At 47.2% G+C, this 23630-nt stretch overlaps 2 protein-coding genes and 1 long non-coding RNA gene across 10 annotated transcripts in view; 2 read left to right on the top strand and 1 right to left on the bottom strand.

Moving 5' to 3' along the window:
- Positions 1–161: 161 nt before the first annotated feature.
- C1qtnf9 (C1q and TNF related 9) lies at positions 162–10056 on the top strand. Its single transcript, XM_020157540.2, has 4 exons — positions 162–2037; positions 6736–6922; positions 7913–7975; positions 9284–10056. Exons 2-4 carry the CDS (start codon positions 6757–6759, stop codon positions 10054–10056), a joined length of 1002 nt encoding a protein of 333 aa, XP_020013129.1. The 5' UTR covers positions 162–2037; positions 6736–6756.
- Positions 9244–16804, bottom strand: LOC141411501 (uncharacterized). Of its 2 annotated transcripts, none has more exons than XR_012436295.1 (2): positions 16679–16804; positions 9244–12156 (listed from the first exon to the last, which is right to left on the bottom strand). It is a non-coding gene; the product is annotated as an uncharacterized lncRNA (long non-coding RNA). The 2 variants fall into 2 exon arrangements; XR_012436296.1 differs by having other exon boundaries at positions 9244–12173; positions 16679–16785.
- Positions 16805–16882: 78 nt separating this feature from the next.
- The window catches only part of Mipep (mitochondrial intermediate peptidase), a 125998-nt gene continuing 119250 nt past the window's right edge, over positions 16883–23630 (top strand). For 6 of the 7 annotated variants that reach the window (XR_012436291.1, XR_012436292.1, XM_074043741.1 and 3 more), the window contains exons 1-3: positions 16883–17190; positions 19591–19764; positions 22960–23048. Coding sequence is in view for 5 of the 7 variants with exons in the window: in XM_074043741.1 (XP_073899842.1) it covers positions 17002–17190; positions 19591–19764; positions 22960–23048 (452 nt within the window). In the remaining 2 variants the exon portion in view is untranslated. The remainder of the gene's footprint in view (positions 17191–19590; positions 19765–22959; positions 23049–23630) is intronic. The other variant, XM_074043742.1, reaches the window with a different exon arrangement.

Raw genomic sequence — 23630 nt, 5'->3', positions numbered from 1 at the left:
CTGTGTTGCTGGGCTGACTGATCCCAGAAGCAGCCATCCAGGGATAGGCCGGATTAAAGCACAGGTGGGTGTGTGTGCAGCAAGGCCCTAGGGAAACTGAGACGATCACCACACGTTCCATGAAGTCCTTCTGGGGCTTTTTTTTTTTTTTTTACTTCTGCTGCTAGGGAAGGGTCCAGGGGCTTCCCACAGGCTAGGCAGGCCCTCCACCCTGAGCAACATCTCCAGCCGTGGATATCTCAGTTTGTAGTCACAGCTTTGGTCCTGGATGGTGGGGGGTGGGTGACCAGAACATGCATGAGTCTATGAGGACATAGATTGGGGCTGTCCCTCGCTAGGAGGTATACCCTCCTGCCCTAGCTGCCCTTACCCTTTGTGGTGGGGCAGATAAGAATTTCCTTCTGTAATTAGCAGCCTGGACAAGCTCAGTAAATAGCCCATTGTTTGCTGAGACTAATAAGAAAAGGGCTCCTGTGTGTTGCCAAGGCCACGCCTTGTTTTTGTTTGTGTACTCCTAAGTGACCACCAGCTTTCAGGGAGCCCAGCCCCCTCCTTGGGCTGGACTGGGGAGGCTCTGCTTGGGTGGAAGTCGGCGACACCAGGATGGTGGCCCAAGATGACTCCATATGTAGACGTGAAGAGCGGTGTTCAGTTGTGGGAGGATTGGGGGAAGTGAGCTCAGTGATGCTAGCTGCCTACCCCACACACCGAGGACACCAGCTCCTCCAGAGGAGCAGGAGTGGTGGGGAGACAGGCACACAGTGACTTTGGGGAATGGGGCCCTTTCCCCTGGTGAGTAGCCAGGCCAGGGAACCTGACTCCTGAGAGGGCTTCCCTGCAGGGTCCTGGGGAGAGGAGCCCATGGGGCTCAGCCAAGCCTGGCAGGGCCTGCGCCGAGACGAAGCTGGAATTGAAGTGAGACTAGAGTAGTGAGTAGAAGCCAAGTGATCCACTGGCTCGTGGTGGCATTTGGGATTTCCTAAAGTGGTCAGAGTTCCAGGCAGGCTGTGGTCAGTGTTGCCTAAATTGGGAGCTGGTCTGGTTGCAGTGGAGAGACCGGGTTTCAAATCCAAGACAGAGGATGACTTGGGAGACAATCACTTGGTCAGGAGGACAGGAGTGCAGGCTGCTCAGCTGTCCCAGCAAGTCTCAGACAGGGTGGGAGGAGGGACTAGTGACCATCACTAGTGGGGTCACTGGTAATCCCAGCACTTGGGAGGCTGGGGCTGAAGATCATGAGTTCTAGGCCAGTCTGGGCTACCCTGTCAAAGACAAGGAGGGAGAGAGAAATTACGGCCAGTGGAGAGTAGAGTTGGGGTGTCGCTAGCTCTGCTGAGCGGAGGCTTTCAGGCACCCACAGATCCCACTCCCTACAGAGATCTTGGCACCTGTCAGAACAGAGTAGGGGCCCTTTGTCCTGTTGAAACCGTGTTTTAAGTCTCACTAAGCACTTGGTAGGAAAGGGTAAAGAGGCAGGGGCATGAGGTGGTGGGCACAGTCCTCACCCACCTGAATGCCTAAAGTCTAAAGGAACCCCACGGACGTGTGCAGGCCCAGATGACCAAGGGACCAAGATCTAGCAGAGGTCGTGATTCCAAACCATGCAGCATCCGAATGACACGGCCACTACTACAATCTTCATTTTCGTCCTGTTGCCCAGGATTGACCCAAAGCCCCCTGAGAAGCCCTCAGGCACAAGCATCACATGACGAGGGGAAGTCACGGAGGGGATTCCTTCCTCCAGACTCCACCTGGAGGGACACCTTGAGTTTCCTCGTTTCATTTTAAAAAGACAAATTTTTTTTCTTAAAGGAACCAAGTGTTTGACACTACATGGTGCGGGTAGAGGATGCAACCTGACTGTGCAGCTGATTCCTGAAGCCCTTCCAAGACACTCGTGCCTCCGTTGTCCCCTCCCCTTCCTGCTGTTTTGCAGTTACACCCACCAGACAACAGTAGGGCAGGAAGGCGCGGTTTTCCTCAGTTTGCCCTGATTCCTGATTTGCACAGCACCAGGGTCCACAGTACGGCGTGCAGGTAAGCTGATTGGGAAGGGGTTCAGCTTAAGGTGTCTGGGTCCTAAAACGTCCCTGTGCTACCCATGTGGGAGAAGCCTGCCTTGGCAACCCTAAGTCCGTGTCTTACAAAGCTTTGGGGAGGGAAGGGGATAAGCTGATTCCACAGTTCATTTTTTTTGTGCCATTTGTTTTATTATTATTATTAATGTGACATATATCACAGTTGAATTTACCTCCTCCATCACTCTCCTTTATCCCACCTACCCCATTCCTGGAATAGTTTCAACAGTTCTCATTTCTCCATTTTCATACATGAGTACATATTTCCACCACATTCGCCCTCCTGCACCCTTTCCCCATATCCTCTGCCCTCTCACTGATACCAACACCCCAGGCAGGACCTGTTTCTTCTTGAGGAAAAGAGAAAAGCCAGTGTTCAGTTTCCTTTTTGAGAGCTGCAAGGCAGCCATGAGGGGGTTGAAACTGGAGAATAAACCATAGGAGTGGCAGAACTTTCAGAGAGCTGCATGCAGAAGCGTGCAGATTATTCTGCACAAATTTTCAAGTGTGTGTTTTTATGACTACGCTAATTTATACAGTGTAGTGAAGAAAACCTCTTGTGTTGAAGAAGAAAACCATGAAGTGCACAAAATACAAAGCATATGGAAGAAAATGCATTCAATAAAGGCAGGTGAGGGGTAGTTGTGTTTTCAGGCTGCAGGGTGGAGGTGGTATGCATTGCGTGCACAAAGAAGCTGAGCCTCAGAAGACATTGCTCAGCAAGTCGGGCATGGTGGTTATATCTGTAATCCCAGCACTCAGGAGGCAGAGGCAAGAGAATCGAGTTTGAGGTCAGCCCGGGTGCTGGTGACTCACGCCTGTAATCCTTGCTACTCAGGAGGCAGAGAGGGTCGAGGTTTGAAGCCAGCCCAGACAAATAGTTCAAGAGACCCTGGCTCAAAAATATGCAACACAAAAAAAGGACTGGTGGAGTGACCTCAAGTGGTAGAGCATCTGCCTAGCCTGCATAAGCCCAAGTTCTGCCAAAAAGACAAAAAAAAAAAAAAATGTGAGCTACATAGTGAGTGCAAGGCTACAAAGCAGGACCCCATCTCAAAACAAACACACGGACAGCTTTCTTAGGGGCTTGTTTCCCACCACTGCACTTCTAGCATGAGGTGCTTTTTGCCTCTCCAAAATTTTCCCTACTTTTATCTTGTTATATTAAAATAAATTCTTGCTAAAACTAAAAAAACAAAAAAGGTGGCTCAGCTGATTCCTGGCAGATCTGCATTAAATTTTAATATTTGGGGAGAAGTAAGAAGGTTGAAGAGTAGAAATTCTTAACCTTGGCTATGACTTTGAGAAAATCAGGAAGGGACCCTGGGCAGGCCTTCATTGAGAGATTCTGAAGGGAAGGGGGAGCAGGGCATAACCTAAGTCAGAACCACATTCTTGGGGATCCAACACCTCCCAAGGTGACACTTGTAGTCTGTCCCCTTCTCTCACCAAGCCAGAAAGTCAGTTTCTGCTCTCAGCAGCCACATGGGCCTCTCCATCTGTCTAAGGCAGGGGTGGCACCTGAGGGGCGTGTGCCCAGTGTCCTCGGCCTCCCGCCCCTTGGGCTGACTGGCTACTGTCCACAGCCTCACTTCTGAGGAGCGGCCACACTTGGAGCAGCAGACATCTTGCAGTAGTCAGGGTGTGGGCTTAGCGGTGTGGCCTCGCACCCCAAATGACTTCAGCAAGTTGCATATGGATTTCTCTCCTGTCATAGCTGGGCTGGGAAGGCAGGGCTGGTCTATGGAGTCACTAAGACACTGGGATTTTTCTGACTCCAAACAGTTGCCCTCCCCAAGGGGGCCATTATGGCCCATCACCCTGTGCACACAGTTAGGACTAGGGACATATTCATTCATTCATTCAACAAACATTTGTCTTGAGGTACTAAAAATAAGTGGAAAGACTGTCACTACCTTCAAAAGCCCTTAGTCCTGAGAGAGAGACAGACAGGCAGACACTGATCTTAGGGAAAGATGGGAGACCTAGAAGGCCCTGGCCCTAGGCTCCTGAAGGAAAAGCAGACATAGAATTCAAAGTTGACGTGATTGCCAAGGCTGAGCTAGTGACACTGAGCACAACCCCCGGCTTTGCGAGGGGCCACAGTGTCATTTTTTTCAAAGTACCTTAATCTAATTTCTGCTCTATTCCTTGTACAAGTCCTCAGTAACATCACGTCTTCACTGCTATTTAAATCCCACGTGGGGAAGACTGTGTGCACGCTAAGCTAAGCCTGGGTCATCAGGATGCAGAACATGCTCTCCTACTTGTGCCAGCATGAGTGAAAGAGTTACAGAAGGATGAATGAAAGCTCTTCTCAGGTGGAGGACAGAATGGAGCCTGTCCCCACCTGGCCACCTTCATGATCTTGTGATCTTTCTGTCACTCCAATAACCTGTAGTGAGGAGTGGAAAGGAAAATTGTACAACCCCCAACAAAGGGTGGCTGGTGGACTTAGGTTTCCCTGCTAACTTCTTAGTTGAACAGAAGAAGCAGCTGTGGACGGATTTGACTCAGAATGCTCAGCAATCTCCGCAAGGGAGTAAGCTGTGACTGAAGGGAAACACCTGCATCCTTTTCTAAAACGCTTTTTGCACTTGGCTGTGCCCTGTGATATTGCCACAAGAGGGCAATAGAGTCCCATGGATGACAGAGTCTGGATGGGTTTTAAAAATACCAGAAAAAAAAATTATCTAGAAATATGTGAAAAGTGTACAAAAAGCGGTTTTTAAACAGAAAAACTTCCCACCACCCCACTATCCTAAATAAACCATGCTCATTTGTATACACTTACTTCCAGTTTCTGTCCATATGCAGATGGACAATAGATATCTTCATGAAGTGCATGACATTTTGGTCTTTATTGTTTATTTTTTGATACAAGGTCTCACTGTGTACCCCAGGCTGGCCTTGAACTCAAGATCCTCTTGCCTCAGCCTCTTGAGCGCTGGAATTATAGGAGTGAACCACCAGTCCTGACTTAGTCTACTTTTAAAATTTAACACTACAGATACCTTTTAAATATTTCACCTGACCTCCATCACCCTTCAGCAGCTCGACACTACTCTACTTCTTGTCACTCCCCTGTCACATGCTTGGCACTGTGCATGTCCTCACTGTCACAGACGATGATGTCGTTGCTTGGCACGGAAGTCTTGGGTGATGAGGAAGAATTGTGGTGACTGTTCCCAGCACATGGGGGTACACTAACCCATGTGTTTGTTTTCTTCGGTTAGTTTCTTAAGTCCTAAAATATCTAGCAGGACACAGTCATTGCATTTGGCAAACATTGTTCATCGTGCTGCTCAGAGTTTGACACCGGGTACTGAGGGGAGCTGGATTCTTTGTCCTATGACCACATAATCAAATGGGTACCACACCCTACCGGGGGACTGGGCTTGAATCAGGAGGCCAGTCCTCGGGATTGGCATTTGCTGATCCCTTTACTCACTCAGCTCTCAGCTGTGACCTGACCTTGCATTGTCTTAGTCCCTGCTGAGGTTGGCAAGCAGATGGAAGGCCTGAGTGGGGACAGTGCTTATGGAGGAAAGGACTTGAAAACATGCTTCTCCAAACCATGTGACCCTGTGCTCCCTTCTTTATCGTGTCCCTCTGTGAAAACAAGACCTTCATTCAAAGATAATCTCTAGTCCCAGAAGGACTGCTTGGCATCTTCGCTGTTGTTTATTTAATTTTTTTATTGTGGTACAATAGGTATAAGGTAAGATTCCCCAGTGCAAGCATTTGAGATGCACAGTCAGGGATTCAGTACTTGCACATTTTGTACAGCCGTCAGCACCATGCAGCTCAGAGCGTTTGCATCTTCTCAGACTGAAACTGTCCCCAGAACTCACTGGCTCACCGCGCCCCCTTCAGCTCCACTTACTCTGTGTGTGGCTCCTTTACGTAGGAGCTGTCTTTCTTAGCATGATGTCCTCAAGCTGCATCCACATAGCATGGATTAGATTTCCCTTCCTTTTAGGGCTGAATAATATCACATTGCATGTGCAGGCCACCTCGCGTGGACCTATTCATCCACTGATGGACACTTGCGTTGTCCCCACCTCTTGGCTGCTGTGGGCATCCTGCTAGGGACACAAGTGCCTGGTCAAGTCCAAATACCCAAAAAGTGGAGCTGCAGATCAGGCAGAAACTGTGCTTGCTTCACCAGTACAGTGTGCGTTCTCACGGACCTTGTGGTCAGAGCTGGTCTTTGCATCAGCCCTGCCACGTAAGGAAGCCTTCTTCTCTGGCTCAAGAAAGGGGCTCACCCAAATCAAGACACTACGTAAGGGCATCCTGATCCCAAGCCTGCAGTCCACATTCGTTCAGTAAGAGTGGTTCCGGCCCCACGTGTTACCTTCTGAAGACAACGTCCTTCTTTTTTCTCTTTCTTTTCCTTCTCTTCCTTTCCCTCTCCCTCCCTTCTTTCATGCCTTTCTTCTTGTTGCTTTGCTTTGTTTTGCTTGGTTTGGGACAGGGTCTCACTATGCAGCTCAGGCCTGGAACTCATGATCCTCTTGCTTCTGCCTTCCAAGTGACAGTGTCCTTCTGACTGTAGCCAGCATGGTCAGCTACCAGCCCTGACCACTCCGCCCCAGTCTGACTGGGTGCGGCCCCTGGCCCAGTGACAAAGGTTTTTGCTTCCCTCTTTCAGTTCGGACTCCATCGTCTGACCATGAAGGTCTGGTGGCTCCTGCTTGCCATGGGAGTTTGTGTGGGACGCGTGAACTCCCAGGACACATGCCAGCAAGGGCACCCTGGCATCCCTGGGAGTCCCGGTCACAATGGTCTGCCTGGAAGAGATGGACGGGATGGAGCAAAGGGTGACAAAGGCGACACAGGTACTCAACCCCCCACACACACTTTGCCTCTGCTGCCTTCATTTCCTACTTCACCCCTTCACCTCTCTACTCACTCACCACCGTGTGGCCATCCACCCATGTGCAGGGCGGGTAGCGTATACAGCATGGATACACTGGACAAAGAGTGACTCCCATCCCAGAGGGACAGAGTGGGAAAGCAGGAGAGTTTTCTTCACATGACTCAGAATGACATGCTATTTAAAACTTATACTTATTTCTGGAATTTTCTATTTAATGTTTTGAACCAAAGTTGACCCTGGGTAACTAAAATTGTACAAAAGTGAAACAGCACTAAGGGGAGACTACTAGGACTGGTGGAGTGGCTCAAGTTGTAGAGTGACCACCTAGAAAGTGTGAGGCCCTGAGTTCAAACCCCAGTACCACCAAAAAAAAAAACCCAACATGTGATGGGCAGAACCTCATTCACATGGCCTTCCCTTGGGGCCTCTCATGACAGCTTGATCAGTGACACTCATCACTACTCTAGGATACCAGAAACATCCCTCTAGAGTCTGCTTTTCCATCCGCAATGATCACATCACCATAGTTAACTGCTTTCATGGTAGCTAATAAACTTCCACTCCGCTCTCTGCATGAGTGATGTGAGAAGGACCAGCATGAGAGAGGTGTTTGGATAGATGCAGCCTGAGTCCTCATCACAGGAGATGTGTGCAGCTATGAACAGCAGCTTCTCCACTCCAGGCACACCCCCTTCTCTGCCTGCCTTGCTGATAGGAGCACCCTCAGTGTTTGGGAATTCACCTGGTTCATTTCACAACTCATCTCTACCAGCTCAACACCTTGCATGCTTGGCCACATCTGACTCTCCCACCTGCACCTGTGGGAGGGAAGCAGTACCAGTGAGGTCTGGGGTCATCCCCAGGACCCTCCATCACCCATGGAGACTGAAGGCCAGCAAGATTGGAATGGGAATTTCAACTCTTGTCTGTTTTCTTCTTTACCACCTAGGAGAACCAGGACATCCTGGGGAACCAGGGAAGGATGGAATGAGTGGAGAAAAAGGAGAACGAGGTCAGCAGTTGGCTCTCATATGAACTTGAACTGTCAAAGGCTGGCAACAGTTGTTAAGGGCTTCTCTGGAATCCTGTCTGGGGCTCTGAGGATCAACCAACAACCACAACTCATTCTTGTCCTACAGAAGCTCACGATGAGTGCAGGAGTCAGAAGACTTTCTGGAAAGAGCCAGATAGTATTTTCAGCTTTGTAGGCCAGGCAAGCTCCATCACCACAACGCAACAAGCCACTATACCAAGAAGCAGCCATATAAGCTCTATAAATGTGTGGCTGCATCCCATTGAGGCTGTGGGGGTGAAGGGTGACAGTTGAACTTCGCAGTTTTCACATATCGTGGTGTAAACCATTCTTAGCTCGTGAGAGGCACAACCACTGGCTGGAGGGCAGGTTTGGCTGTCAGACACAGTGTGCCGAGCCCTGACTTGTGGCTGAGCACTGAGGTGGGAGAATTGATCTGGGCTCAGGGCATCTGGCCCCACTGCATGGAGGGGGTGGCACTTGAGTTGGGACCTGGGCTGCAGGAAGATCCTGGTGGCGGATGCTTGCCTAGCATGACCTGGGTAGGGAAGACCCTGGCACCACAACTGATGGGGAGAGAGATGACCACAATGTCAAACCAGTACATATCCTTCTGTGTGCCATTCTGAGGCTTTTTATATATTACTCTGTGAGTACACCAGCCCTATAAACTAGTGACGCTACTGTCCCAGTTCTGTAGAGGAGAGAGCAGAGAGATGGGGGCCAATTAGCTGTCCTTGTGTCCATGGCCACGGGGGTGCAGTTCAAGTCTAGAAGCTACGTTCACCACCACTGCTCTGGGATCTGGGCAGAATAGACAGTGGAGCGCTGAATGCTTTTGCAGAATGAGAAGCACAGTAAGTTTGGTGAGATGGCGGTCAGGCTGGACAGCGGGAGAGACCCACGCCTCACTGGAGACTTGCCCTGGGATCTCCAGTGGGGAGGTTTTGAGGGGCTGTTCCATCCCTTGCTGAGCATGAACTAAGGAGCCTGAGTCAACCTGCCTCGTGTTGTTCCCTGCTCTGGAGTTTCCCACAAGGTCAGCTTTGCTTCCTGGTCAACATGGTCAACTTAGACAGTAACGAGGTATCATCTCTCACAGGAGCCCAACACTGACTCAGGAGTCAGAGTCTGTGTCTGCATGTGACAAACGCTTCTGTGCATGGAACTTGAGAGTGCCTAAGCTGTGTGCGGTCTTGTCCCAGCTACACCCTCAGTGACAGAAAAACCAAAGCTGCTCACGAGAGGACATTTCATAAACCACTTCTTTATTCTCTTCCTGTTTAGGAGCAGATGGAAAAGTCGAAGCGAAAGGCGCCAAAGGTGATCCAGGCTCCCGAGGATCCCCAGGGAAGCATGGGCCAAAGGGATCTACTGGTGCCACGGGAGAGCAAGGGCTCAGAGGAGAACCTGGCCCTCAAGGGCACAAGGGGAGCAAGGGGGACATGGGTCCCCGTGGTCCAGAAGGTCAAACAGGCCATGCTGGACCTCTGGGCCCCAGCGGCTTACCTGGCCCTATTGGCCCCATTGGCAAGCCAGGTCCCAAGGGAGAAGCTGGACCCATGGGGCCCCAGGGTGAGCCAGGAGCCCGAGGAATACGAGGCTGGAAAGGGGATCGAGGAGAAAAAGGGAAAATTGGTGAGACTCCTGCCTTGCCAAAAAGTGCTTTCACAGTGGGGCTCACGGTGCTGAGCAAGTTCCCCCCACCGGATGCGCCCATTCGATTTGATAAGATCCTGTACAACGAATTCAACCATTACAACATAACCACAGGGAAATTCACTTGCCACATTGCCGGGGTCTATTACTTCACCTACCACGTCACTGTTTTCTCCAGGAACGTGCAGGTATCTTTGGTCAAAAATGGGGTGAAAATCCTGCACACCAAGGATGGTTACATGAGTTCTGAGGACCAGGCCTCCGGGGGTATTGTCCTGGAGCTGAAGCTTGGGGATGAGGTGTGGATGCAGGTGACGGGAGGGGAGAGGTTCAATGGCTTGTTTGCGGATCAGGATGACGACACCACGTTCACAGGCTTCCTCTTGTTCAGCAGCTCCTGATGGAGGCTTTACACATCTGCCTTGCCAACTGGCAGAATTAGCCTGGGGAAGAAGAAATTTGGTGGGTTTTTTTTTATAGTGATGCTGGGGTTTGAACTCGCGGTTTCACACTTGCTAGATGACTTGGTGATTTGACTGTATTAATTCCTTCAATTATTGCAATAATCCAAAAAAGGTGAAAATGGGAGCGTTACTCCTAGAGTTGTTTCTGTATAACTTACAGTCTTTTTCCAAGAGTAAAACTTCAGTTGCTCTGCTAATTGTAAGTTTTTCTTTTCGCAGTTCTGGGGATGGAAGCTGAGGCACCTCCCCTGCCTGACTGTTACAATTCACTTAAAACTTCTCATCATGGTTACTGAGGAACCCTTTGCAGGAGTGTTTCTTTTGGGAGGAGAGCTCTACTATTACTTTAGTGCTCAAAGGAACCATGCTGATTTGTTGCTTGCTGTGTTTCTGAGAACATGAGGGAGAACGAAAAGGGAAGCAGGCTGGGGTGTGGCTCAGTGGTGGAGCACCTGTCTTCATAAGCATGAGGCCCTGAGCTCCATCCCAACACTGCAAAAAAAGTTTATTGCATTTAGTGACTAATATTAGCTTTTTACTGGTGCAGCAGGACACTATAGAAGACTGTAGAGACTTTGCTTATTTTTTACCTTAGACGTTCATTGGTACTGAATTCTACAAATCGTTGTTTGGTAATCATTGGCCAGACTTGAATATGTACTCATTTTGTAGGACTGCCATAACCAAGACTCACAAACTGGGTGGCTTAAAACAACAGAACTGTACTCTCTCGGAGTTCTGGAGGCTAGAAGCTTAAGTTCCGTGAGCAGGCCCATACTCTCTCTGGAGCCTGTGAAGGAGGGTCCTTCCTTGCTGCGTTCAGCTCTGAGGAGCCCTGTTGTCTCCCCTGGCTTGTGGCAGCAGCATTCCTGTCTTGGTAGCCAGATGCACATAGTCATTTTCAGTCTGTAACTGCCTGTGTGTCCAAATTCTCCTCTTCTTACAAGGACCCCAGTCATGTGCCCTAATCCAGTGTGACCCTTGTGAACTGGTCAAGCAAAGACCCCATTGCCAAATAAGGTGACATTCGCAGGAACCAAAGGTTAGCACAGAGCTTTTTGGGAGACACAATTCAACCCCTAGCAGTCTGTCCTCTGGCCTCCTTGCCATTGCAAAATACATTTAGCTCATACCAATGTCCCCAAAGTTTTTTTTTTGTTGTTCTCAAAGTTTTAACAATTTCAACGGCAATTCTTAAGTCCAAAATCTCATCACCTGAGCCTCTGAAATAAATCAGTGATACAAGAGACCCTCTGTGTGATTTGTCCTGGGGGCAAAACTTCTCTCCATATGCAAACCTAGGAGGCCAGGCAAGTTACCTACTTGCAATGCACAATGTTAGGGTGAGCACAGATAGACATTTCCATTCCAAAGGAGAGAAACAGATGGAAGAGAAAAAGAGTTCACAGGTTTCAAGCCAGTCTGAACCCAGTAGAAAAAATTCAATTTTTTTCACTAGTTTCTAAAGTTTTGTTTTTTTTTTTTAATTTTGTTTTTGAAGCAGGCTCTCATTCTGTAGCCTAGATTGGCCTTGACCTCAGTGCTCTTGCATTGGCCTCTTGGGTGCAGAACTGCAGGTGAGTTTTAAATGAGCTCGGCAAGAGAAATGGACATGAACATCAAACAGAGCCTTGGATGGAGGTGCAGGATGGCCGAGAGTTTACTAAGAGAGTACTTCTAAGGGAGAGTCTCTCTCACCCCAACTTTAGCGACATTTTTGTTTAGATAGGTACCATTTGTTTCATCTGTTTTCCTGTTGTCTTGTAAAAGTATCCTAATGTCTACTCTCTGGCCGACATTTCCAGATGGTGTAGACTCTGGGGTGCACACAAGAGTCAGGTCTGGATAATCAGAGCAGCACCTTTAATCAAGATGACATCTGCAAGACGGTCCTTGATCAGGTCAGAACCAATGATGTGCAACCCGTAGTCTGGGCAGGGCTATTCATCAGCAGGATGGTTCTTTTTCTGATGAAGTTAGAACTAGGAGGATGAAGGCCTGAAGCTTCTGGAAGCCACCTTGCTAATCCACAGACACCTGAAAATGAAGCAGAGCTGGAGAAAACCCAGTGCTGTGGTTGAAATAGGTTACCCAAATTTCAGGTGTTGGAAACTTCATTCTCAAATTCATATATTAACTGATTTTGGATGGGGGGGGGGTCTTAGAAAACAATTAAGATTAGATGAGGTCATGAGGTGGGACCTCCATAATGACATTGGTGGCTTTATAAGAAAAGGCAGAGAAGAGACCTGAGCTAGTATGACTGCTGGATTTCCCTGTGATGCCCTCCACGCAATGATGCTACAGGAAGGCATCACTAGACCTGGTGCCAGGCTCTTGGGCTTTTCTGCTTTTGAAACCATAGGAAATATGTTTCTTAGGCAGGGCATGGTGGTTCACACCTGTAAACTCAGCACTCAGGAGGATGAGGCAAGAGGATTGTGATTTGGGCTACATAGAAAGTTTGAAGCCAGCCTAAACTACACAGTGAGGCCCTGTCTCAAAAAAAACAAAACACAAAAGTAAGGTAAAATAAATGACCAATCTCAGGTAGTCATAGCAACAGGAAATGACTAAGACAGCAGTTCTGACAGCATCATTTAGGCCTCTAAATCCAGCTGTCCCTAAGGCAGGACTTTCCTGGATTATTCTGTTGTGCTTAACCAGTGCGATGAAGGTGTTGTCCTTTCGGCCATTTCCATCTAAAAGAATCCAAAGTATTCTTTGGGCCGATGGTCCCAGAATAAAGGCACCTTGATTCTAGTGGGAAAAACCTAAGAGTTGAGGTACATCCACTGTCATTCCATCCATGACTAAGGGATCTGGCCTGAGTTCAAACCCCAGTACCACCCAAAAGAATTTCTACTGGGCGGTTACTTACTCAGCTTTGCTGTGCTCTGGTTTCTTGTTGTACAAAAGAGGCTGAACTGAGTAATTTTCATATGGCCCCCAACCTCTTCTACAATTAAGCTAATGTGATACACTGTCTATACTGAGAATTTCAATTTAGGTATTCATAAGATTTGTCTGAGCAAATAAAGACTCTGTGCTCCTTTGAGTTAGAAAGACTCATCCTTGCTATAATGTTTGTGATTCCTTCTGGATCTTACTAAGGACTGGCTCTTCAAACCCAAAATATGACCACTGGGGTGATGTGTCATGTAGTTCCAGGGGGTGGTGGAGAATTACCCCACACACATGGTTCTAAGGGTAGTTTCTAATCCCCGGTACTCCTTGAGAGCAACTAGTGGAGAAGAAGCATGCCCCCAGAGTGTCCCTGGCTTCCTGGCTGTGACGCTCTGCTGTCCCACACAAACCACTCCGCCAGGCCAGGACAAGTTGTCCCACACAAACCTCAAAGCTATGGGTCCACCTGCTTGTGCATGGGAACCTCTGAAACCATACACCAAAAGAAACCAGGGACTCAAGCTGAGTGCTTGTTTAAGCTACAACCTGAATATACCTGCTGATAGGATATGCCACTTGAGATTGGGACTGTCCCCTAGTCATAGGATTTATAGTCATTTTATCACCAACTAAGCCAGCGCAGCAAGGTGGTGTCTTTGAAAGCAATAGCACTACTGTCAACGTACTTTAAAATGTCATTGACCACCCATATCTGTGGGCTCTGTATTTGATGAGTCAACCAACTGAAAATCAAAAATATTGGGAAGTAAAATTTTGTCTTTACTGAACATGTACTTTTTTTTTTGTCATTTTGACTCTTTAAATAGCACAGAACAAGGTTTTACATGGCGTTTCCGTTGCCTTGGGTGTCAGAGGCAATCTAGACCTGATTTAAAGTACACAGAGGACATGCATAGGTTCTGTGCAAACACTGTGCCATTTTTCATAAGGGACTTGAGTATTCTGACTTTGATACTTCTGGGAGTCCTGGAACCAACTCCCCACAGATGACAAGGGACAATTGTACATGGTGGTGACAGAAAATGCTGGGAAGATAAAGTCATCGCTCTGAACCCAGCCAGGATAGGGCAAAGCAAGTGAGGCAGATAGACTGAAAGACTGGGGCAATGTCCAGCATATGCGTGGCCCCTGGAGTGTGGCCTCCTTAAAATTTCCACCCAGCTTGCCTGGCCCTGCTTGCAGACCCCTGCACTCACTGAGCACAGCCTCCTAAGCTTTGGCTGTTTTGAATCATTGTAACCCAGCAGTTATTCCCCAGAGCAAAGTCTGGCTTTGCTACTGTCTCCACAGTGAGAAAACCTATCCTAAGGAAACTTTAGACTGAGATAGACAACAAAAGGAAAAAACAATTTATGACTAGAACACAGAAAACAAGTTCTTACAAAATTCTTTTTGTGGGACAAACACAGAGATGAGATAGAAAACATGTTTTAAAGGATTTTGACAGATAAAGTAGACATAAGGGTGTCTAATTTGCTTTGTGGGCTTACTGTTTAGTTGCTGGCAATCTGGAATGAAGTAGTTTTACTAATTAATTAATGATAGCATCTCTCTATGTAGACCATGGTAGTGTGGAACTCAAGATCCTCACGTATTGGCCTCCCCAAGAGTTGGGGTTACAGGCATGTGCGACTGTGCCCAACATGGGAATGCAGTTTGACTATGTCAAACCCTCTGAGACACAAGACACCTTGTTGTCTTAGCACTGGTTATAATCCTCTGAGGGACTTTGTGCACTGTAAATGGCTGTGCACCCTTGTGTAAGATCCATCCTGGGCTAAAGAAAGGCTCTTAGTCTCAAAACTCCTCTTTTTAAAAAAGATGATGAAATATGCTTTTTTTTTTAGCCAGGAGATTGAATTTTTTCTCATGACACATTTGCCATCTCTCTGTAAGGGCCTGTTTGCTCTACAGGGTGCGAGATCTGCCATGCCAGTGCCTACCATGAGGAAACACGGCCCTTGAGAACCAATCAGCCACACACAGTGTGACAGTAACCAATGTGGAGTTAGGTGGAACTCGAAATCCTCCTGCCTCAGTCTCCTGAGTGCTAGGATTGCAAGCAGGTACCACCATGCTCAGCTTCAAAAACTTTAAAAAAGCAGAAAACAAAATCCCAATTTACCATATAATACATACTAGAGAAATATACCTAACTTTTAAGCTACACGATGGTATTTTTTCTTAACTGAATTCCAATTGTTATCACCATCATCAGTTGGGGTTTTTCTGTGAGGCTAAAGTGAAAACTCACTGTATTTAAAATGAGATGGCTGTGGGGAAGATTAGAAGCGTCTGCAGGTTGCACACCGTGGCTACTGCGCCTTCAGGGCATGTTCCTGACTGCTTGGCCCCGACACAGTGTGAACACAGCACAGCCTGACCCCACAAGGGACAGCACGAGCTACAGGAGAAAAGCTCCCAGAGGACTCTGAGTGCAGCACACTGAAAAAAATCAGTGTGACTGCGGCTTGTGCAGTCACAAGGCTCCTTGGCTCTGGTTCCTCTGCTGTCCACCCCACAGTCAGCCTCAAGCCCTTACCATTCAGGCATCGAACCCTTGGGAATCTGGCTCCTGCCTTAAGCGAGGGGGCGGCCAGGCTGCAGTGAAGTGTTTATACTGGTCCACTCTCCTGGGTCTCCTTGTCCCCTTCCAGCCCACCCTGCCTTACTTCTGCAAAAGAGGCTGTTCTCAGGGACCAGTCCCATGTTGATTCCCCAGTCAGCAGCCCACTGAGCACCAGGGGGGCAGGTGTCTGGGGAGAGCCCAGGGCTTGCTTGTCCAGGCACAGTGACAGGGCTCAATTGGGCAGACACACATTCCTAGCACCACAGTCCCCTCTCCCTCATTCATTCTTTCATTTATTCTCTCCCTTATTCATCTCTCTCCCTCCCTCTCAGAACCCCTGCTTGGCTCTGCCACTTGAGCCCCACCCCCAGATCTTTTGTTTTGGTTTGGTTTTCAGAGGGCTCTCATACTAACATTGCTTTCACTATCTTCCCACCTCTGCCTCCCAAGTAGCTGAAATTACAGGTGGTGCCACCACTGCCTGGTTTTTCTCCCTGTTTTTTGGAGACAGGATCTCCTTACTTAGCCCAATCTGGCACTGAACTCCCTATGTGGTCCAGGCTGGTCTCAAACTCAGGACCTTCTTCTTTAGCCTACCCAGGGCTGGGATATTTGCAGCCTCTTCCCCACCTCTACCCACAGAAGTCTCTCAAGATTAGGTCACGTTCCTGCTAAGGACCGCCTTGCCTTCCTCCAGTAGCAGGCCTCAGGGACCTGCTGCACCTGCCCAAGTCCCTCCAACGCCTGGCAAGAGCGCTGCACCCGCCAGGGGCCTCCCGAACCAGCACCGCATGCCTTCCCTCCTCCTCCCCCACCCCTTTCTGCATTGCTGATTGAGGTCTGGGGCAATCCCAATTTTCTCCCAAGGTTATTATAATTTTACAAATCAAAATACACGAATATTAAAGGATAGTTAACCCATGCAGTCACACACTTATAGCTGACAGTCACACCGTGTATTTGACTTAAACCCTCTTTTCAAGTGGAGGCAGGGGTTGGATAGGCTGATTCTCTTTGTGTCGTCTCTCCTGGATCCTTCTACAGGAAAGGTCACTGAATCACCTGGGAGAAGGTATCAGGACCCCACGCGGCTGCGCTCCCTGTCCGTCCACTTCGGCTCCTGGAGGAATCACGCAGCGTTAACAAGTCCCGCGGATGTTCATCCTCCAGACACACGGGGGCGAAACAGCGCAGCAGCTGCCGAAAAGGCGGCGGGGTGGCTCTCTTGCCGTCGGGAGGTCTACGTACTCACGCACTCCAACCCGGAAGTGCGGCGTCACGTGGCGCGCTCTAGCCGCTGCCTTGGAAACGCGGAGCGCGGTCTCCCAGCCAGGCTGCACTGGGGCAGGACTTCGGGCCTGGGGCGACACTCGCTTGGGGACACGATGCTGTGCGCCCGAAGGCTGGGCAGCCTCGGAGCCGGGGTAGCGGCTCTGCGGCCGGGGCGAGCAGGCCGGTGCAGCCACGGAGCCCGGGGTCGGGCCCGAGGAGTCAGCACCAGCTGGTCCCCGGTGGGCGCCGCCTTCAACGTCAAGCCCCAGGGCCACCGCCTGGACCTGTTCGGCGAGCGCGGGGTGAGCAGCGCCGAAACGGCCGGCGGGGGTCCGGGCAAGGTCGTCGGGTCTGGGAGGAGCAGGGCAGCGAACACGTGGTGCACAGGGGGTGGTGTCTGCGTTCTCGGTGTCCTAGTCTGTCACCTCCTGTTTGCCGGGCTGAGGTAAAAGTGCCGCTTCTGGAGCCGCGTGCTCCACGTGAACGTCACGTGGCGGTTTCGGCGCGGGCCCCGCCCTCCCGCGGAAATCCACTCTGCATCAGCCCTGCGTGGTCCGTAGTCCTCCTGGCAGCATCAGGCTGTCTTGTTGAAGGATAATTATTCCATGGGAATGCCATCACTCCTGAGTCCATCATTTCAAAGCTTAGGGCTGTTTTGTTTCTCTTCAAACAAATCCCCGTTGAGGTGTCAGATTTCCTAACGTGCCTTGGAGTTCTTTTCTCACCTCCTTACTTCTGCATCCAGCCTGCCTGTCACAGCACTCTAGTGATGGGATGAATGAGCGGGAATGAATAGAAGGGGAAAGAAAGGCAAGTTGGGAAGGGATTTCCCTCACATCTATCTTTCGCACTTTAGATTAAGGGTTACTTTGAGTTTTTGCCCTTTAAATTTTCCTCATTGTACCATTGCCTGCCTTATAAAGGGATAGCTTGCAGAGAGCTTAATGGTGTGTTTTAGCCCATCATTAGCTTTGTCTATGGCTTGAGAATTCTTATGCCAACTCTCAGAAGGAGTTTGATGGTGGTGTGGCGTAGCTGGCCTTAGGGAACTGCCTGAAAGTGCTGAGCAGAAGGACGTGAAGTGGGTAGATGAAATACAACTAATTTAAGCCTTCTTGCCTTTTCTTTATGTATCATCATTTTAGGTATTTAAGGAAGGTTTTCACATTTGTGTGTTGGCTTTTGCCTCAAAAAATATATAAGGTTTCTGTAGTTTCTTTAGTGTTACCTTGACTGGTAGTCCAAGAGTTCACAAGAACAACATGGGGACGTGGTGTGGGATATGGGAAGAGGAAAGTCTGTTCTTGGATCAAATTCAATCAGTGTAGAAAGTTACATTTATTTTTGGTTCTGAGTCTTCTCTGCCCCAACTGTCTTTCCTTCAACTCCTTAACGTTTTTGAAGAGAATTTGGCATCTTAATGTTTTACATCCCTTCTTGTGGAAACAGAGGCCTCACTAGGCCTGAAAGTGTCACCTGTTGGTGTTTCCAAACATCTCAGAGTTAAGCATCTGTCCCAGTGATATGTCTCCTTCATTGAATTCCCCACGAGTTAGACAGTGGGCTAAGAATAGCTGGTTAAAAAGTGACGGGCAGGTCACTCTGGAGAGAAGACTTAATACAGAGAGATTTCAGTTAAGAAGTTTGGAAAAGGATGGACTTCAGAGAAGTCCAAAGCAGGGGCAAGTTGGCTTTTTCACTATTTAGTGACCTCAGTGTGTTTTTGCTAACCTCTTAAAGCATTATGATGAATACCTGTAATCCCAGCACTCCAAAGGTGGAGGCAGGAGGATTAAGAGTTGCAGGCAGCCTGAACTACATAGTGACACTCAGTCTCAAAGAAAAAAACTCCAAAGGAAACAATTCCATATCTGTAAAAGTGAATGACGCTTCTTGTTCTAGGATTGTGTGGTTTAAATGAGAGCCCAGCTCCCATGTAAAGTCCATATAGCACACTTCCTGGCATTCACATGCTAAATGTTTGGGTTTTTCCTTACCTTCCTACAGGCTCTGACAAGTGTAATTGAAGTGTATGAAAAGATGGTCATTTTTTACCAAAATATTGCCTTTGGAAAATGTAAAATTTGCTGCCAGTTTCAGCTTATGACTTGATTTAATGTATTGATTAAGTTTTTCTAAAGTACCTCTGTGCTTGATAAACAAGTCCTCCTCCTGTTTTGTGGCTGTGGAGTGACTGGCGTTAGATACTGAGACGTTGCTCTAGGTTAGGCCTGGTCCCAAAGTGCAGTAACATGCTTCATAAGTTAGCGTCTGTATCCATGCGGTGAGATATGTAGTCATTCTCTGTACCAGATGAAGAGATTCAAGCCTAGGAGAGAAGTAAATGAGTATTGCTAACATCTGTTAAGCTCTGTATGTGCCAGGCACTGTTACAGTTTTTACATGTGTTATTTAACCTAATCCTTCAGCCACTGTATGGTGGAATTAGACTCTGCACTGGGACAGAGCTGGATTTTGAGCCTGTTGTCATTTCAGTCTCGTCTTTTGAAAGGTAAGTAAAAATTGAAGAAAAATTAAGTTCTTAAATCAAGAACTTACAGGGAGTATAAGATGATTTCCATGGTCACAGGTATAACCGTGATGCACCAATGACAACAAAGATTTCCTTTATGAAACATATTTTTAGTTGATACAAAAATCATACTTGTGGTTATAAACTTGACATACTCTTTGGATTTAAGGGTCTTTTTGGAGTTCCTGAACTCTGTGCCCCTGAAGGATTTCGCATTGCTCAAGAAGAAGCCTTGAGAAAGACAGAACAGCTGGTGGAGCGTGTGTGTTCCATCCCCCCAGGGATGCAGACAGTGCTCATCTTTGATGAGCTCTCTGATGCGTTGTGCAGAGTGGCCGACCTGGTAAGGCTCCTTGTTCCAGAACCGGAACTGCTTCTCCTTCCAGCTGGTGACAGGAAAAGAAGTTTAACCTTCATTGTTTAACATGAATATTAGACAGTAGGGTTAAAAATGCCTGCAATGACTTGACACGTGTCGGGAATAAGTTGCCATTTGAAGTATGCCATTAGGAATGGGAAAAAGGAATAGGGATAGGTAAGTATGGAGAACTTGTACTTTAGTTTGTATGTGTAATAAAACACATGTAATGTGTAATAAAAAAATGATTACTAATACAACAAAGATTCTTTGTTTGCAAAGGTCCTTCAATCACCAAAGCTTAGTGGTACTGGGTTTTGAACATTTTATGTGTACATTGATACCAAAATTTCTTCTTTTTTTCCCCCGTTTTTGTTTTGTTTTATTTTGTTTTTTCTGAGACAGGCTCTTTCTTTGTTACTAGGTTTGCCTCAAACTTTCATTCCTCTTGCCTCAGCCTGTTAAGTGCTAGGATTGCAGGTATACACCACCATGTGTGGCTTCAAAATTTCTCTTTTTCCATAAGAAGAATAATAAAGTTGATATAAACCTCTTTAGGAATGCCTTTTATCAAACTGATCACATTAAAAAAATTTTTTTCTGGTGGTACTGGGGTTTGAACTTGGAGATTCATGCTTGCTAAAAAACCTAAAACTATAGTTTAGAGAGGAAATAGAAGTATACCTGGTTTCTCCATCAACTACGAAACCCACTGCTGGGACAAAAGCACAGTTTTCTACCATCTGCAGAGAGCCAGGTGTCTGTGACTCACATGACTGTGTAGTATTGAACTGCGTAGCTTGTTCCCTCACACTCATCCAGCGTCCAGTGCCTGCTGTGTGCCACGCACTGTTCTAGGTACAGGGAGCACAGTCAGGAATAGAGGAGTCATCATGTTTGCCCAACGGAGTTCATATCCTGCTATTGACTGGTTTTAGCTCTCAGGAGGCAGTACACCCCGTGGTAGCTTCACCTGGATTAACTGATTGAATTCCCTGACCTCAGGCAACTGGTAATCTGTTCTACATCCCCATACTTCTGTTTTTCTAGAAGGTCATGAAAATGGAATCAGATACGCCTTTGAGTGTTTTTTTTTGTTTGTTTGGTTGGTTTTTTTTTGGTGTACTGGGGTTTGATCTCAGAGCCTCAGGCTTGCTAGGCAAGCACTTTACTACTTGAGGCACTCCACCAGCCCCTCATATATGCCTTTGAGACTGACTCCTTTCACTCAGCCTCTACCTTCCTGTCTTTGTACTTTTTCTTCTTTCAGAAAATTTTCTTTTATACTTGAGTTGAGTGGTAATACCTTTCAGATGATAATACATTCACTATGTATTCCTGTTTGTTTGTTTGTTTTTTAATTAAAGAAAACTGATAAAATAGCTTAAACTTCCCAGGAGTGATGTTTGGTCCCTGGGTGGTCAGTTCTTAGTTTCCCCAGTGTTTGTGCTGTCCCTTGGTGTGTACATAGGAAATGCCTCTTCAGTGACAGGGCCCAGGAGCTCTGACATCTAGAAAGGAAAATGTGTGAAACTGGATTTTACTTTTGCATAACCAAAGATTGGTCTGGCGGTGAGAATCCTGGAAGTGACTTCATTTGCTGCCTAGCTTCCAGTTAATGAAGCGGTGTTATAGAACTTTTGAGGCTTTAAAAAAAATGTTTGTGATGTGTAACAGCATCTCATTTTAAAGCTGGATGTGGTAGTGCATGCCTATAATCCCAGTACTTGGGCAGCTGAGGCAGGGGGACTGAGTTTGAGAATGGTTTGAAGCCAGCCCAGGCAAATAGTTTGAAAGAACCTAGCTTGAAAAACCTATCACAGAAAAGGACTAGTGGAATGGCCCAACTGGTAGAGTGCCTGCCTAGCAAGCATGAGGCCCTTACTTAGTTCAAATTCCAGAACTGCAAAATAAATAAATAAATAAACCCTACATTGTATATGTTTAACTATGTAAAAATTACAGTAAAATAATTTTTAAGAAACTGATTTTTATGTGTAGTTCTGCAGGTAAACTAATACAAACTTTTTTTCATTTTTGATCAACATCCCATTGTAAGGCAATAGTGTTATCAACCATTTCTTGGGAAACAGTCATTTTTTAATACAGTTTTTCTCTAATAGAACTGTTTTCAAATAGACTTTTAAAATGAACACTGGTATCTTGAGTTTGAACATTGATTATAATTTCCACAACATGCACATTTGTAATTTATAAAATACTGGGCGAATTTTACATAGTTCGTTGATCACAGTGCCTTAGTACATTATCCTGATGCTATTGTTACAATAAATGTGTCAAACTATGGACCAAAGTGTTTTTACATTAGAAGCTATTTGATAATAAAATCAGGAAATGTTACCTTGTGGTGAATTTTGTTTTGCTTTTGTTCTTATTTTTTGCGAAAGGGTCTCACTGTGTAGCCCAGGCTGACCTCAAATTCATGATCCTCCTGCCTCAGCCTCCTGAGTTCTGGGATTAGAAGGGTGCAACACTACACCCAGCTCCCTGTGGTGATTTCATTTTGTGTTATAGTTACACATCTTCTGGAGACTAAAGAAAATACATAGTGTTGCATAGTTACCCTGCATTTTACCTATGCTTTGCAATTAGCATGAAAACTAGTTTTACACAGTTTCATTTTTTAGAAAAGAGTTCATGCTCATTTTGATTCAAGTCCTTATACAGCAGCTGCAGTATGGCTGTGTTCTGTACCCGATGGAGCCAGGAGTTCATATTTTATGAAAAAGACTGTAAAGAGAGTTGCCTTTGCTTTTTGTACAAAGCCTAGAATGTGGTTAAATTGGTTTTGAAATTATACTCCGTTTCAGTTTTTTAAAAATGCCTCTGAGTTATTCTCTGGGGTCCCGTTAACATGGGAGAACCATATTCCCACTTGAATTACAAACTTTTAAAATACTTGAAACCAGGGTCTGCTTATTGCAACCATAGAATTGTTCATTTGAAGGAGAAAAACTTTTCTAAAATTTAAAGTTCATGAAAGTTTTCTTTGTAATGAAACAGACGTGACTCCAAGGAATAGCAGTATAGTAAATGCTGGAAAGAGGGCATTTGGCCTTACCAGCCAAGGGGAAATGTAATAATGGAAATGCACGGGGCAGGCCCATTGGCACCTTGTCCACCAAATTCCCTTTTGGTTTTGTCTTTCCCCTTTACTAGGCTGATTTTGTGAAAATCGCACACCCTGAGCCCTCCTTCAGAATGGCTGCTGAAGAAGCCTGTAGAAGTATTGGCACCATGGTAGAAAAGTATGTGCTGTCCCGCCTGGTCAGGAGGGGTGTGAGACCGCCAGCCTGCTGCTGGGGGTTGGGTGGGGGGTAGGGAAGGTGGGTGGGCTCGGCAGCAGGTCACCTCCAGCACTCTCTCCTCTGGGTTCCTTTCCCTATCAGCATATGGGATACTCAGTCTCTGCCTCTTACAGTTGCAGCGATAAGTGTACAGTGCTTCTAACGCACCAGGCACATAGCAGACACCTGGGAACTCTCATCACTGTCACCGTGGTTTGTGGTGAGGAAGGGCTCTTTAGTGTCCTCATGGCAAGTTGGAGTCCCGAGGCTCTCACAGGATTCAATTGCAGTGGCCTAGATGGCTGTGAGCTGCAGGCCTCGCAGTCCCTGTTGGGTTAGGGTGGTTGGGGGGGGGGAACTTGGGGACTGTAAAACAGAGGGCTGAGGCAGACTGCAGGCAGAGGCTGTGATGAAGTGAATTATTTTAAAGTGATTTTAAAACTGAAATGTCTTAAAGCCTCTTGTGAGAGCTCCAGAGTGCTTGTTAAAATAATGTAACTGGACAGTATTGTTCCAAGCACTAGATGCATAACACTCTGCCAG

Source organism: Castor canadensis, chromosome 10 (assembly GCF_047511655.1).
Source record: "Castor canadensis chromosome 10, mCasCan1.hap1v2, whole genome shotgun sequence".
Lineage (NCBI taxonomy): Eukaryota > Metazoa > Chordata > Mammalia > Rodentia > Castoridae > Castor > Castor canadensis.
This window is presented reverse-complemented; position numbering and strand designations above follow the sequence as displayed.